We start from the raw sequence: 13,326 nt of genomic DNA, 5'->3' as shown, positions 1-13,326 counted from the left end.
TAAGCCTAATGCATCAGGAGATACTCCAGTGAAATTACAAGGGGCCAGAGAACAGCTGCGGACTTTGTTACACTAAATCCAAAGCTGTCTTGAACAAATGCCGTAGATCATTTTTTGAATTCGGCAAAACAAGCAGCAAGAGCCTGGCTAATGCTCTATGTAAGCAGAGAGCCAGAATGTATGTACCCAAAATTGCGGATGCTAAAGGTCATGTGCAACACAAGCTGAGGGATATCCCCAGTGCATTCCGAAAATTCCATGAATCTCTCTATAATTTGCAATCTTCTGAGAGCTCTCCCCCAGCTGAGACCCAGGCTGATTTGATAAGGGAATATTAATCTGAGGTGGATATGCCATCCATCTCTGATCAACAACAGCAATTATTGTAGGGGTCTATCACTTTCCTGGGTGATTAAAACTTAGGCGACCAGAAAGTTGCCTTGCCCAGATGGCTTGGCGTTAAAATATTACAAAACCTTTTTGCCAACACTTGTCCCGCATTTTTTGGAAGCCCTCAATAATCTATCCCCACAATGCCAGGTACTTACAGATATTTTAGAGGCTCATGTGACTGTGATCCCTAAAGGAGGAAAAGACCCCACTGCATGCCCTAGTTATAGACCCATCTCTCTACTAAATGCATTTGTGAAATTATATGCTAAAATTCAAGCTACGCGGCTGACCCCACTCTTGCCTGATTTAATACACAGGGACCAAGTAGGTTTTGTGCTCAATCGAGAGGGGAGGGACAACACCACTAATACGCTAGACATTATCCACTGGGCCCGGACCAATAAGTGCCAACTCATGGTCCTATCAACTGATGCAGAGAAGGCCTTCAATAGGGTGAATTGGTGTTTTATAGAGCAGAGACTGAGGTACATTGGCCTGGCGGATGTGATTTTATCGCGCATTCAAATTGCTGGATCTACTTACAAGACAGCCACCTTTCTGAGTGATCTTTTGTTTTATGTTACTTCGACGATTACCTCTTTGCCTAGTCTTCTGGAAGAACTACAGCAATATGGCACCCTATCCCACTTTAAAATCAATTGCCAAAATTGGAAGCTCTTAATGTCTCTATCCCTCAGGCTACATGTCAAGCTCTTAGAGAATCTTTCTCTTTTCGATGGGCCTCCGAATCGATTGTTTAGGAGTAAGAATTTGTAAGGACTAAAGCTGCGTACACACTTCCAATTTTTATCATTGGTAAACGAACGACAAACGATCCTGCACGATATCTGCGAACGATCGTATTGGCACCGATCCTGTACCTACAGTTAACGACACGATTGTTCAAAGATATTGTACACACGTTAGATGCGATCGTTTGAATGATACAGGAAGTGACGTGCACCACAGGAAGTGAGCGAACGTTCGTTCACCGCGCATGCTCAGACCATGGACGATCACTGAACGACCGTACACACGATAGATGGTCAACGATCGTCGTCCAATCCGCCGGTCCGGTCGTTCATTTCCAACGACTATCCTTGGTAAAAAATCTGAGTTGTGTTCTATTGGACAAATTATTTTAATATGTGCTGCAATGTTGATGTTCTATAATGCAATGTCGCTGTACTCCTGCCGTTTACATGCTGGATTTTTATGCAACTGTATTTTCTGTTTTACTAGTATCTTCTGTTTTACTAAAACTGGACATAGTCCTACTGCGCTAGACCTGTGCTAACACAGTACTACTATAATTCAGTCAAAGTTACAGGGTGTTATTTGATGTACAGCAGTAAAATGTCCCGATTCCCAATGCATTTCGCCTACTTTGGCTTCCTCAGGGGACTTACAGACTTGAATAGAAGGACTATAGGAGATAGTGTGATATTTGTTAAAAGCTTTGTACTGAACACATTATGTAAAACAGAATATACAGACCATAACATCATAGTTATAAATGGTAACGGTTTTCACTAATACAAAATCCATAGAATATTGAATGTCAAACAGCAACATCATTACCATTTAGCAATATTACATGTTTTAAAATAGGAAAATGGTTTCCAACGAGTTTACTTAATGGTATACTCTGTAAGTTGAAGTCTAATATTAACTGTATACCTGACCCATAAACACAAAATGGGAATAACACCCTTCTTGGAAACATTAAGGTTTGCCTGCCCCAGAGATAATTATACATAAATGGAAAGGAAGAAAAAAGACTGGGTTTATGCTGGCAAAAATCAAATTTATATTTGGCATAGCAGTAAGAATGCCAAAAAGTAGGTGAGTATGCAATAAGTACAATTCAAAAGGGAGCACATATTGTAAAGAAGGCTTCTCCTTAGAAACTGACGAGGGGAAATGCCTTTGGTGCTAGACGTAAGCTGCCTAAATATAGGTACTGAAGGAATCAGGATGGCGATTGTCTCAATCCCGACAAAGTTTTTCATGAATCCAAGTTTAATATGAAGTGGCGGAAGGTAAACTTTCAGTAGATCAATGAGTGATTTATGCTTCACGTTGTACTGGCCAACAGTGTGTTCAGGTCTGGGTGGCCATTCTTTCACTTTGTATTGGTTGCTGTCATCATGACTGTTCCACAGGCACAGAAAGCACATATATTTTGTATATCACAATTGCAGGCCAAGAAGGAGTGCCACCAACTTCAGGTCACCACAAACCTTTCACTTGTGTTCTGAATAGTTAATTTCAAAATGATCTCCATGGATTCGTATGTCTCTTTCATTCCCTTGGCATGAGCAAGATGAACAGTAGGTATTTAATTACCTTTATGCAGCAATACAGCTTTCAGACTTGGTTTTCTCGAGTCTATGAACAATCTCCACTGCTCTGGTACAGTGAGGGAAAGAAGTATTTGATCCCCTGCTGATTTTATGCGTTTGCCCTCTGACAAACAAATGACCAGTCTGTAATTGTAATGGTAGGTTTATTGTAGGTGTGAGACAGAATAACAACAAAAGAACCCTCAAAAACCCAGTGCTCAGAAGTCAGAGCTTGATGTGCGTTGTAATGAGTGAAATAAGTATAAGGAAAAGGCGTTTTATTCCATTTCCCATTCAACCATCCTGTTAGGCCAACGCAACACACCTGACAGCAGATATGAGGTGCCTAGCTTTTATCCTGATCTCCAAATTCACATCCAAAGTAATACTTGTAAGCAAACCTCACCCTCTTGGTTAGGTTCTTGCCTTAAATACATGGGGTACATTTGCCACAAATGTAGCAAAAATTGTCTGATTTATTAACACAGCTGCGCCTACTCATCTTTAGCTCAAAACAGACTCACTATGGCTAGGCTGTACTATCCAATAAGATCGTTTCACACTAGAGACAAGCCCTTGGTCCATCTCGCCTTATATACCTATTTTTGACGTCTGCTCACTGACTTGCCCAGACATGCCCAGACATGCCCAGCTGCTGCTGGAACATGCATGCCACTAGGGGACATGATTCAGTTGAGGTGGCAACAGGCATAGTGGTATCTGAAACTGTTATAATGTTCTCTTGTAAAAATACATTACCCAATTACTGAGCACGCCTATAACTTAAAATCTGTACATGACAGGCAAATTCTGAGTTCAGATTTGGAAAACGCATACTCGTTATCATGAAAATCACATGTTCCCAGTAGCAAAATGTTGTGCAGTGTAATCATTGGTTTAGAAATCCCACCTTGCCTGAGCCACTGATGCACTACTTGAAATAAGTTTTTAATTAGTTTTGAGCCCAAACTTGTGTCCTCAAGCCCCTTGTAATACTGAATGTTTTCCCTTGTCAAATCTGTTTTATGTCCCCCCTATTCCCCAATTCATTTCTGTTCATTCCCCCATAAAAAACAATAAATCATTTAAATTAAAAAAAAGCCTTGATCTGAATTTGCTGAACTGGACAGTCCTGGATAAATAAGCAGTCATTTTAAAATTGTACCACTTAATGCTTTATTTTGTTTACAGTGAAATAATTAAGCTCACATAATTTAAAACCTTTTTCTGAGGACCTTGAAGAGCTTTTTGCGTGATCATGCAAAACATGAACATTAGATGCTTGATATCTGAGGTTTAAATAGTTTCTATCAGTATACAGGACAAATCTGCAATTTTGTTAGTTTAGAATATGAGATATAAATACACCAATACTATTTTGTTCAACTTGTATCACTTAACAAATTTGTATCACTTGTCCTGTTTGAACGCAGAGCTAATGTTTGCTTGTTAAAAATGCTAAAATAAACACATTTTCTGGGTGGTTTCATATGACTTTTTAATATGACTGTGAGTAAGGGTTTGCATGCATGAGCATTTGTTTGTTTAAGAACGGCTTTTTCTTCAAAGGAAATGAAAATGCAGTTTTTAATGCAGAGGTAGGTCGGAAGCACTTGTAAGGGATCTCGGTATCTCAAAAGTGTCTTAAACTGATCTCAAATGCAAACATGCTGCATCTGGCCAGCTACTTAGGCTGTAAGTCATAACACTTAGACTGCAACAATCCATCTTTATTTAGCACAGAAATTGCTATGCCCTCTATATTGTGGCATGATCATATTACTGGATTCATACCTGGTTCTAATCAATAAGTTCTAAAGCTTTAGCATCTAAAGCTTTTAGCATCCATCTAATCAGGGGCATTTGTGTTTTATCTAACTTTTCTGTTCTTTAGATTTCATTTTTAATTATAATTTGGACTACTCCTGGATTCTAATTCCATGCCTATTTGATTCTGATTTTATCTCCATGTTAGTGTTCCCTAATGTTTATACTTAAAATTTGGTCATTATCTTCCATGTATTCCCAAGAATTGTGCCGTGGCATGTCAGCAACTTAACAACGGCAGCAAGGGTGACTCTGAGGAAAGTGTGACGCACTGAGCTTGGAATTCCTTGCCCCCTCTGGTTTAACACTGCTCGCTGTACTTTATGACAATAGAGAGCTTTTTTTCCCATTGTATTTACTAGTTAAGAATTCTTTTTTTGCAGTGCTAATAATTTGTGTTGCTTTTCAGCATGTTTCACAGTACAAGTTTGTGAAATATTTAGAACAACTTAACTCTGCTTTGGTTGATACCCTAATTCAGGGGTCCCCCATCTTTTGTAGCTGGTGGACCACTGAATCTACGTGCCACTTATACGGTGTCTCTCAAAGGGAAAGAAACTTCCTCCTCAGTGACCTTATAATGCCTGAATCCTCCCACTCCAGAGACATAACCCAACCAATGCCCTGAGCCTGCGATCTTTACAGGAGACATGGCCTGCAGCTCTGGCCAATGCGCTGCGGACCACCGCTGGTCTTCGTGCTCTCCGGATCGGGTGTTGGGGACCCCTGCCCTAATACACTATAAAAACTATTGGAAGTTGTATGATAAACAATTTGCACCTGGAAACAGACATATTTTTAGACCTTCTTCTCGTGTATCGTCCTACTATCTCACTTTAGATAGATACTAGATTATTGTACCAAAGACATTTTGGGCTGTATCGATAGATTTTTTTTCACCCATTAATTCGACTGTTGGATAATGCTCAGCAATTTGAATCCCTGTGCATTGCTCAATATACTTATTGCTCTATACCTATTAAAAGTAAGACTCATTTTTCCACCTAGTGGCCGATTATAAAAAGAGCACAGTTGACATCAAAGATAACTTTACACATTCTCAAAGCAAAAGCAGTAATTATGACCCTTCTAATCTCCTGGGAAATATACATGACATAGTAAATGGATAGCTCCCTTATCATGGGGACCTCTATACAAGATACTCTACAATTACTGTAGTCTTATTGTAGCCTAACCGATTATGTATATATACTCTTGTGCAGAAGTTGGTTTTCTTCGGGTTGACATGCTGTTTTTTTTTGTTGTTGTTGTTTTTTGTTAGATTTTGGGTTTTTCTCACCAGTCCAATGTATGCCGAATGCTAAGTATTACATGATTCTTAAATGATTATTAAATATATAAATATATAAAATATATAATAAATGATTATTATATATATTGAATGAGGGGAAATAATCATTTCCAATGACAATTATTGAATGTTGTATGCAGCCATACTCTTGGAATTAATGAAGGGATTGCACAAATTGTCTTCAATATTTGATCTCCAAGACCACTAAGCTGAAACTGAGGGTTCAGCTTACAGTTCATAAGAAAGTGCAAACCTAAACATAGTTCAACTCAAGTGATACAAACAACATAGATTTTGATCTCTACAGAGTTCAACTATGTTGTAAGGCATTATAGTACATGTGCAAGATCAAGAAGGTAATACAGATTTTTTTTCTGTGCACCCCACGCGTTTCGCCCTTTTGGCTTTTTCGGGGAACTTTGAGAACTCTTAAGCTACGTACACACTTCCAATTATTATCGTTGGAAAACGAACGACGAACGATCCTGCACGATATCTACGAACGATCGTATAGCACCGATCCTGCACATAGAGATAACGACACGATCGTTCGTAGATATTGTACACACAATAGATACGATCGTTTGAGCGATAGAGGAACTATGTGCACGACAGGAAAGTGAACGAACGTTCGTTCATTACGCATGCTCAGATCATGGACGATCAACGAACGACCGTACACACGAACGATGTTCAACGATCGTCGTCCAATCCGATCCGCCGGTCCGGTCGTTCGTTTCCAACGACTTTCCTCGTCGTTGGTTACTTTTTTTACGAACTATTTTTGCCCAATCGATCGTTCGTCGTTCGTTTTGAACGATAAAAATTGGAAGTGTGTACACACCTTTACACTGGGTTTGCAATGATATAGGAAGGAACAAGTTCAATGTTTGTACATAGCTTTTTAAAAGCATATACACTGATAGTGTGGTATTGTGGCTAAAACAAAGCATGTACACTGATAATATGATATTATGACCAAGACATACATAATAGTTGTAAATAGAGTACAGGTAATTCATGGTCATGCTTGTGTTTTATGTGTTTTTATTGGATGAGATGAAAAGAGAAAATGCTTGATGTTTGATTGTGAGCTGAGAGGGGTATCCCAAGGAACTATCTGTTTTCCTCCTCCTCTATTTCACTGCTCCTTATAAACACTAGAGACTAGGAAAGGGGAATGGTGTAGACCTGAAAAAGCACTAGTTTGCTTACAGAATATTTGTTTCATTTTGTAGGTGAGAACACCAGAAGGAAAGTTTCAAATGACAAGATCAGGAGCTGTAAAAACGCATCCAAAAGCAGAGGAGCTTAAATTTGTAACAAAGAATGATGGCTATGTTCACATCCACCCCTCTTCTATAAACTATCAGGTATGTTAATTAACCAAAAAACTCTTGTTGTCTTGTATTATATTCTCAAAATATGATGTTGTTAGAAACACTGGGAGGTTCATGTTGCTATTCAGGTGTACAATGGTAATCTTGCTTCATCTATTTGCATGCTCTCCTTTTGTGTTTACTTCTATTCCTAGTTTCTACTTCCTGACACTAATACAGATGGTTTCTTGTACACATTTAGGTTTACAGCCTCACAGATTATGAAGTACTGCTCTGTGTTCTGTACTTTTTGGTGTTTCAGTACACCTCTCTTCTTTCCACTGTTATTTTCATTACTGTATTACAGAAACATTTATATTGCAGTACAGATGAGCCTTGCCATTGAACCTGTGCATAAGTTAATATCCTCCATGCTTGTGATGTCAGTAATGGACTTTTGATCTCCGGTTATGTTATATTGTTACCAAGTTTCTGAAGCCTCATTAAAACATTATATAAACTAAAATATTATTAGGGTATGAAAGTAAGGCCACTAATGACCCTTGCATTTTTATAAAAAGACTATTCATAATAAGCTATCTAAGGCACAGGAAAACTTTGGTAATAAATGGAAAACAAAATATTTTTTGGTTTAATGCCATAAATAAATTTATTTTACAGATGCAGAGTTTTGATAGTCCATATTTGGTGTACCATGAAAAAATCAAGACCAGTCGTGTGTTTGTGCGAGACTGCAGCATGGTATCTGTGTACCCCCTAGTTTTGTTTGGTGGTGGCCAAATTAATGTTGAGCTACGCAAAGGAGAATTTCTCATTTCCATGGATAACGGTTGGATTCGCTTTGTAGCAGCCTCACATCAGGTAAAGTTTTGGCAATTTTTGTTTAAATGTAGGGTTTAGTAAACACAGATATTCCTATTATATATCCACATCACTAAGAGAAATTGCACAGCACTCCAAGCAGCAAAGGTTGTGTTTAACAGAAGAATTGAATATTTTTCAAATTCATAGTATTGTTTTTATCCCTGTATAACGAATCTTATTTAAACAAAGCTGATCCAAAATGGTATTAATGTCATAAAAAGTTATTTATGGTTGCCTTATAGAGCTTTTATCAGGGGCCAAGATCCCTTTCGGGCACATTTACCCCCTGTCCAAGCCGTAGCTGAACACCCTTAAAGATTGCATTGAAGAAATCTTAAGAAGGGGTTTATCTGCCTATCCACATCACTTGCTGGTGTGGGAATATTCTTTGTTAAAAAGAAGGACCTTACCCTGCGGTCTTGCATTGATTACAGGGACCTAAATCGTATAACTATTAGGAGTCATTATCATCTACCAATAATTTCAGAGCTTATCCAGCAGTTAAAAGCAGCCAAAGTATTCACCAAGTTGGATTTGTGTGGAGCTTACAACCTTGTGAGAATCCGAGAGGGAAACGAATGGCAGACCGTGTTTTGCACCTGCTTTGGTCGTTTTGAATATGTGGTGATGCCTTTTGGACTTTGCAATGCCCCTACTGCCTTTCAACATTTTGTGAACAACATTTTTTTAGGGATTAACTTGACGTTTTTTGGGGGTTGTTTACCTAGATAACATCCTGATCTTCTCCTCCTCCTTTGAAGAACATCGGGCCCATGTTAAGAAGGTGCTTGGGTGGCTCCATACTCACAGACTCTATGCCAAACCCGAGAAATGGTTTTAGTTTGAAAAAGACACTATCCAGTTCCTTGGCCTGATTATCTCTACTAAAGGGATTTCCATGGATCCTGCAAATGTTTTGGCTATCCTGAAATGGCTGGCACCAGTAAACAAAAAATGAGTTCAGCGATTTTAAGGCATCGTCAATTTCTAGGGGAAATTCAACAAGAACTTCTCTTTGGCACCTATTGTCAGGCATCGTGATCCGTCTCTTCCCTTTACTTTAGAGGTAGATGCCTCAGAGATCTCAGTCCTAAAAATTATGATATTTATGACTGTGAAATACTGGCCAATAAGACTGCTTTCAAAGAATGGCACTAACTACTGGAGGGTGCCACTCATCTAGTCCTGGTCCTCAAAAACCATAAGAGTCTTGAGTACCTGAGAACAGCAATACATCTTAGACCCTGGCAGGCTTGCTGGGTACTATTCTTTTCTGGACTCAGCATTCATGTTACTTTTTGACGGGGATCTAAGAACGTCAAACTAGATGCCTTGTCCTGCATGTATCCCAAAGACTTGGTCTCTACTTTTCCTGACACATCTTTGTCCAATGTTCAACCAGACTTTTTGGAACAAATTGGACAGGCTGCCTGGCTGAGCAAACCAATGTCATCCCTGATTTACAATGGAACGGTGACTTCCCAACTCATCGGAACAAGATCTATGTACCAAATGATCTCTGGTTGTCAGTCCTTGAATCCTGCCATGACTCTCAGTTCTCTGGGCATTTTGGCGTGTCTAAGACACTAGATCTGCTCAAATCTTTCTGATGGCCAGATATGCCAAAGGATTGTAAGTCCTTCGTATCATCCTCTCCTACATGTGCACGCTTCAAGAGTACCAGGTACCGCTGAGCATACTTTGTATTGATTTTATTGTGAAGCTACCTCCATCTAAGGGGTATAATTCAATTCTCGTGGTGGTTGATAGAATGACAAAGATGGCACACTTTATCCTTATGAAAGGCACGCCTTCCGTTTGTGACCGTCTTGACAGGTTGGCCGCAGCTCTGGCTGGTGCACCCACCAGCGGAGTCAGGATAAGGACCCCGCTTGGAGGGGTGCACTGGCCAGAGCTGCAAACCACGTCTCCTGGAGACATCGCAGGCTCAGGGAGGTGGGGGGGTTGAGGACACAACCCGCCTACTTTCCTATCACTGGCTCAGCAATGTTACCACTCCACCCACAAATCATCTGCTCAGAATTCTGCAACATCACCTGCATCTCTCTAGCCATGCCTTGCCTGCTGCCTGCCCTCACCTCAGCCTGTTACCTGACCTCGCCTTGCCTGCTGCCTGCCCTGACCTCGGCCAGTCAAGCTACCTTGACTTGCTGTTTTTCAGCCTCATCACCATTCCCAAGCAGAAGTCTCCTGATCTATGTCACCCACTGGTGGTGAGAGCCTGGGAGGCGCAACCTGGTGATCCCCTTGCACCAAAGTCATCCAGTGGCCACTAGGGTCACCGGCGGGGTGCACTGGGGATGACCGGGGGTCACTTAGATTCAGCGCCTCAGGTAATCTCGTGTCACCTGCCGTGGGAGGCAACCCGTAGCAGTTATTCTTCATGACCTACTGTGTCTTTTATTTATTTATTTATTTTTGACGCTCTGAATATTTATGTGCTTCGTAGAACTACTGACATACAGGATATTTATAAATTAATCTCTAAGTGTAGGGAGATTCAAACACCTGTCAATGAATTTCAGACGAATTGACGAGAATAGAGTTTAAACAGAACCCACAGTGTTTAAAACCAGAAAATGAGACACATACAACTGCATTTAGTACTATGTTTGTGGCCTTAATCCTTACTAAACAGATGATGGGTATGTTTCAACTCATCAAATCATTTATAGATTAGTGGAAAAGTATAGTAAGTTCATTTTATTTTTAAAATACAAGTTTTGGGCTGCCATTTTAATTTTTTTCCTTACTTTGATTCACTGTCATGCTAAGAAAATGCAAATTATGAGTCTGTCCTTTCAGGTTTCATAGGTAGGTTGAAAAGACATGAGACATGAAAAATAAACATCCCAGATAAAAAAACAGAGACATAGTTGTTCCAGAGGAAGCCTAAAAAACCCTGGTACAATTTGCCCCAAGCGGGGAAAAAATTCCTTCCTGATCCTGTGAGTCCATCAGATGTTCCCTGGATAAACAATCTCTCTTGTCTTTACATTAAAATTTTAATACCCAGTTAAGGTATGTGGTTCTAGAAAAGCATCCAGCTTTTTCTTAAAGCATTCTTTAGTAGTTGCTGAAACTTCTTACTACACTTTCAAAGAGTGCCCCCTTGTCCTTGTGACCTTAAAGTGAATAACTGGGAAGAGAGATCTCTATAAAGACCATTTATATATGGTGATGATAATCCCCCTTAAATGTCTCTTCTCAAGGGAGAATCGATTGAGTTTAGCTATTTGCTCCTCCATTCCTTTTTTTTTAGTTTAGTTGCCCTTCTCTGCACTCTCTCCAATTCCACAATATCCTTTTTGTGAACTGGTGCCCAAAATGATGAGATCTAACCAATGCTTTGTACAGTGGCAGGATTCCGATGTCTCAAACTCTGCAGTCTATTCTTCTCCTATTACAAGAAAGTACTTTTCTAGCTTTAGATATTGCAGTGATTTTGCAGGTCAGTAATTTACGAAGGTTGGGCAATGAGGCAAAAATACAAAAGACAGCCCTTGTTGAATTGAACCCTTTAAAACCAGGTGGGCAGCTGTGGCTCTAATATTACTGTGGTTCTAATAAGTTCTGTTTAAAATATTAGTCCAAGGTCAAGCCTAGTTGACTGTTAGCTTTCAGTTGTTATATGCATTAAATACTTCAGCAGTGGGATCCTGTAAAAATTGTTGACTATACTTCTGTCCACCTTTTCATTGCACCTTCTGTTGCAGGCTGTTTGCATAAAGATACAGCTGTGAAATTAAAATATGTTTCCTAATTTATGCCATGTTCCCTTAAACAGATTGCAGAATTGGTAAAAGAACTGCGCAGTGAACTAGACCAACTTTTACAGGATAAAATTAAGAACCCTACAATGGACCTGCATACCTGCCCACGAGGATCCCGAATTATTGCCATGATTGTCAAACTTTTGACAACACAGTGATCCTGAGCTCATACTGAATGTTGTCAGTGTCTGTTTGCCTTTGCAGGTGGACATTACTGTTTTACCGTTAAAGATTGTGTGTTGTATGTGCAAATAATACATTGTGGTATGGCTGTAACAAGCTGAGTCTCATTTAAATTTCAGTGAAAAAAAATTATCAGGACCACTTGAGCAGAAGTATAAAACATATTTTACCTGATCAGTAATTTTTGTTTCTGGAAAATAATTTTGTTACCCAATATATAACTCTAAAATGCACCCTCACAAGGGAATATATTCAAGCTACTGTGGTTAAAATGATTTTAATAGTTATAATGATATCAAATGCCAGTTGGCTTGCTGTTGCTTTGACAGTAATACCTTTTCATTCACTGTGGAGCAAGTATAGGGACTTAGGTATTATAGCCAGTTACAGCCAAACACTTTGACGGAAGGCAGTTAACATTTTTATGTGTATAAAATGCATTTGGCAAGGTCACTTTTGAACATCCAAGAAATTTGGTAATTTGAAGAATTGTTAGTCTATGTAGCATTGCTTGTTTAATGCTCTCCTTGGGTACTGAATAGGCTTTATGCTTTCAAATAGGGACTGGTACTGCTGTTTGTGTACAGGCTATTTAGCTGACTGACCTAATTTGTTCTGGAAGTTAGTGAGACAAGCTACAGCTGTGTTTGAATCATCTTCAATGCTGACCACATCTGTCCAGTAAAACATTACATGATCATCTCCTAAGCTTTTCTAGTTTTGTGAGAATTTTTATACTTTACTAGTCAATCAGGGCTCATTCTGCAGGCCAATGCCGGTGTTGAACAAATTAATTCCAGCAAAAAATCAAAATGGGCCGTAGCTGTCCTACTGAGATGATAGATGATGTGCCCAAAAAGGCACAGATCTTTTCATTATTACTGACTTACTTGTCTTTGTTCTCCCTGAGGAGGTGGTCATCATGGTAGAGGCAGTGATTTGCTGTCTCATGTCATAGCTGTCTCTTTGAGGACAGATAGTCTAATGAGGAGAGTAATAAAAAATCCGGCAGATAGGTGCAAAAAACACAGACCCACAACTCAACAGTCTTTTTGAGTTGTTCAGCTTGCATTGTAAAATTATCTGGTCACTGATGCCTTTTTAATATTCAAAAAGAACTTGAGCATTTTTCACATATAATTTATTAAACAGTAAAACTTTTGTCAGTAAAACCTTGTAATGTCATGTGATTTACAATGTACATAAATATATATATATATATATATATATATATATATATATATATATATATATATATATATATATAT

The 13,326-nt window shown here is 39.2% G+C and overlaps 1 protein-coding gene across 3 annotated transcripts in view; it reads left to right on the top strand.

The window, feature by feature from the left end:
- DHX57 (DExH-box helicase 57) overlaps window positions 1-13,230 on the top strand; it is a 112,425-nt gene extending 99,195 nt beyond the window's left edge. For all 3 annotated transcript variants that reach the window (XM_072409133.1, XM_072409132.1, XM_072409134.1), the window contains exons 22-24: window positions 7,116-7,250; window positions 7,878-8,078; window positions 11,890-13,230. In XM_072409133.1, the coding sequence (XP_072265234.1) occupies window positions 7,116-7,250; window positions 7,878-8,078; window positions 11,890-12,033 (480 nt within the window). In that variant the 3' untranslated portion in view covers window positions 12,034-13,230. The remainder of the gene's footprint in view (window positions 1-7,115; window positions 7,251-7,877; window positions 8,079-11,889) is intronic.
- The last annotated feature ends 96 nt before the right edge of the window (window positions 13,231-13,326 follow it).

Source organism: Pyxicephalus adspersus, chromosome 4 (genome assembly GCF_032062135.1).
Source record: "Pyxicephalus adspersus chromosome 4, UCB_Pads_2.0, whole genome shotgun sequence".
Lineage (NCBI taxonomy): Eukaryota > Metazoa > Chordata > Amphibia > Anura > Pyxicephalidae > Pyxicephalus > Pyxicephalus adspersus.
This window is presented reverse-complemented; position numbering and strand designations above follow the sequence as displayed.